General features: G+C 38.1%; 1 protein-coding gene across 1 annotated transcript; it reads left to right on the top strand.

Annotated features, from left to right (window-relative positions):
• The first annotated feature begins 218 nt into the window (after positions 1 to 218).
• On the top strand, positions 219 to 2,052 carry LOC109214501. Its single transcript, XM_019378426.1, has 4 exons — positions 219 to 361; positions 515 to 683; positions 758 to 816; positions 1,752 to 2,052. Exons 1-4 carry the CDS (start codon positions 219 to 221, stop codon positions 2,050 to 2,052), a joined length of 672 nt encoding a protein of 223 aa, XP_019233971.1.
• Positions 2,053 to 3,511: the final 1,459 nt, after the last annotated feature.

The following is a 3,511-nucleotide window of genomic DNA, read 5'->3' as shown; positions in this document are numbered from 1 at the left end:
TGATGCTGAGCGAGCTCTTATAGCAATTAAAGAGTCTGAAGATGAACCTGATAAAAAATATGAGATAAGTTTTATAGACCTAAAGGATAAAATTTAATTCCTTTCTAAAGATAGACTATCAAAATTATTGTTAACTTTAATTGATGAATTTAATAATATAAATTCTGAAAAAGAACAATTGTCAAAAGAGTAACTTTTTAAAAGCAAAGTGCAAAAACATGGAAATTAGAGCTCGTGAAACTGAAAAAGAAAAAACTATTATTAAGAACCAGGTTCATGCACTTGATATAGCTGTTTTAGAACTTAGATCTGAAAATTTGAAATTGAAGTTAGGAACATGTAAAGAAATAGCTAGTGACACGTGACTCACGCTAGAGGGAGATTTAGGAATGGTGAAATTGGGTTATATAAAAGGGATAAACAAGTAAGAGCTTTGAAAGGGGACTTCACTAAGGTTAATCATCAACTATATAGAATATGTAAATGGAACATGTCCTCTGATGCACTTTCATAGCTACAAGAAGATCATATTAGAAACAGAAGGGGACTTGGATTTGGAAACTCTGCACCTAAATGGGATCTCAAAAGCAAGTACCTCACACTTTCTAAGAATAAGATTTGCACTCACTGTCTCCAAGGACTTGGTGATATGGCTGCCTAACATTACGCTCAAGGAAGATAAAGTTTGTGAGTCTTGTGTAAGGGGGAAGCATGTAAAGTTTTTTCTCAAAAGTAAAAAAATGGTGAGTACTACCAGATATATGGAACTGGTCCATATGGATCTGTGCGGACCAATGAGGACAGTGAGCAGATGTGGTAAGAAATATGTTATGGTGTTTGTTGAAGATTACTGTAGATTTACTTGAAAACTATTTTTAACATCTGAAGATGAAGCATTTGACATGTTCACTTCATTTGTTAGAAAAATTCATAAACAACTAGGTATTGAGTTGAAGAATGCACAACAAATAGATCATAATTTTTCTGCTCATAGAACTCCACAGCAAAATAAATTAGTCAAAAGAAAGAATAGGACTTGTATGAAATGGCTAGGACTATGTTACTTGCTAGCAAATTGCCTCAAAGCTTATGAGAAGAAGTTGTGAACACTGCATGCTAAATCGTAAATAGATGCATGAATGGACCTTTTATTGAGAAAACTTCATATGAGTTACTTAAAGGGAGAAATCCAAATATATCACATCTTAGGGCATTTGGATGCAAGTGCTTTGTTCATAATAATGAAAAAGACTCCCTAGGAAAGTTTGATCCCAGAAATGATGAGGGAGTATTCTTGAAATATTTTTCACATAGTGAAGCCTATGTGATATACAATAAAGGAACTATGTGTGTAAAAAAATGTGCATGTTATCATTGATGAAACTAACATTCTTACTGAGAGGAAAGAACAAGATTGGGCTGACAAGAAATTCAAATGGAGAAACCGATGTTTGGCCTGAAGCTGTATCACATGAAGGACCATGTGATGGACCAGGTCCTTCCACGCAGAGCAACCTGACAGGGGGAACTGACTAGAGAGAAACTAATCCTCAATCTTTGAGGGAACTTGTCCATGAACCTATTCCTCAGCAACAAAACCAGGAAGAAACATCGAATGAAATTGACACTCTTATTCCAACAGTCATAAATTGGATTTGGATGAACCTGATTCATCTGTTGATTAGAAAATGTGTAGGGGACTGATTGTCTCTTTGTTATATCACTGCTAGTGAACCTGACATTGTTTTCAGTATAGGCCTTTGTGCTAAATTTCAGGCAAATCCAAAGGAATCTTACTTGAAGGTAGTCAAGAGGATCTTGAGATACTTAAAAGGAACAACCGATTTTCGCCTAATGTATCCAAAAGGTAGTAATTTTGATTTAGTACGATATGCTGATTATGAAGGTTTTCTTGTGGATAAAAAGAGTACTTCAGGTATGGCACACTTTTTTGGTTCAAGTCTTGTGTCTTGGGCCGTCAAAAAGCAAAACTATGTAGCTTTGTCAACTGCTGAAGCTGAGTATGTAGTTGTTGCTTCGTGTTGTGTTTAATTAACAACAACAACAACCCAATGTAATCCGAAAAGTGGGGTCTAGGGAGGATAGGATGTACGCAACCTTACCCTCACCCTGAAAGGGAAGAGAGACTGTTTTCGATAAATCCTCGGCTAAAGAATGTGAAAGAAGCCCTGATAGCAAGTAATAGCAAGATAATATAATTAGAAAACTAAATCAAAGATAGCAACAGAGAATATGAAAGAAGTACCAATATCAAGTAATAACAAGACAATATATTTAGAAAACTAAATCCAAGGTAGCAAACGAGAATATGAACGAAGTACTGCTAGCAAACTATGGAAGTACCGAAGACAAGTAATAACAGAACAAGTAATGCAATAATAGCAAAATAAGGATAAAAGGGTAACGTACTAACACTAATACTATCAAACTAGGAAAGACAAAGGAAAACAAACGACTATCTTCTAACCTTCTACCCTAATCTTCAACCTCCACACCCTTCTATCCAGGGTCATGTCCTCGGTTAGCTCAAGTTGCGCCATGTACCGACTGATCACCTTTCCCCAAGACTTTTTTTGCCTACCTCAACCCCTCCTCTTACCCCCCAAGGCTAACCTCTCACACCTCCTGACTGGGGCATCTATGTTTCTCCTCTTAACATGCTTGAACCATCTCAGCATCACCTCACACGTATCTTTTCCTCCACGGGGGCCACTCCCCCATTTTCCCGAATAACTTCATTCCTAATTCTATCCAACCTAGTATGCCCAAACATTTATATCAACATCCTCATTATAGCTACTTTCATCTGCTGGACATGAGAGTTCTTGACTGGCCAACACTTTGCCCCATACAACATAGTCGGTCTAACCACTACCTTGTAGAACTTACCCTTAAGTCTCAATGGCACATTCTTATCACACAAGAAACCAGACACGAGCCTCCACTTCATCCACCTTGCTCCGATAAGATGTGTGGCATCCTCATCAATCTCCCCATCCTTCTGAATTATAGATCCCAGATATTTGAAAGTCTCTCTCTCCTGGGAATGACTTGCATATCAAGCCTCACATCCTCGTCTGCCTCCTGGATAACAGCGCTGAACTTGCACTCCAAGTATTCTGTCTTGGTCCTGCTCAACTTGAAACCCTTAGACTCTAGAGTATGTCTCCAGACCTCCAGCCTCTTGTTAAAAACACCTTGCGTCTCATCAATCAGGTTTATGTCATCCGCAAAAAACAAGCACCAAGGTACCTCCCCTTGAATATGTCGCGTCAATGCATCCATTTCCAAGGAAAACATGAATGGGCTAAGTGTTGATCCCTAATACAACCCCATCTTAATCAAAAAGTATTTAGAGTCTCCTCCTGTTGTCCAGACCCGTATCTTAGCTCCATCATACATGTCCTAAATTACTCTAGTATACTCTACATGCACTGCTTTAGCCTCTTAACATCTCCATAGAACCTCTTTCGAGACTTTGTCGTAGGCT

The sequence above is a fragment of the Nicotiana attenuata genome, unplaced genomic scaffold, assembly GCF_001879085.1.
Source record: "Nicotiana attenuata strain UT unplaced genomic scaffold, NIATTr2, whole genome shotgun sequence".
In the NCBI taxonomy this organism is placed as follows: domain Eukaryota; kingdom Viridiplantae; phylum Streptophyta; class Magnoliopsida; order Solanales; family Solanaceae; genus Nicotiana; species Nicotiana attenuata.
This window is presented reverse-complemented; position numbering and strand designations above follow the sequence as displayed.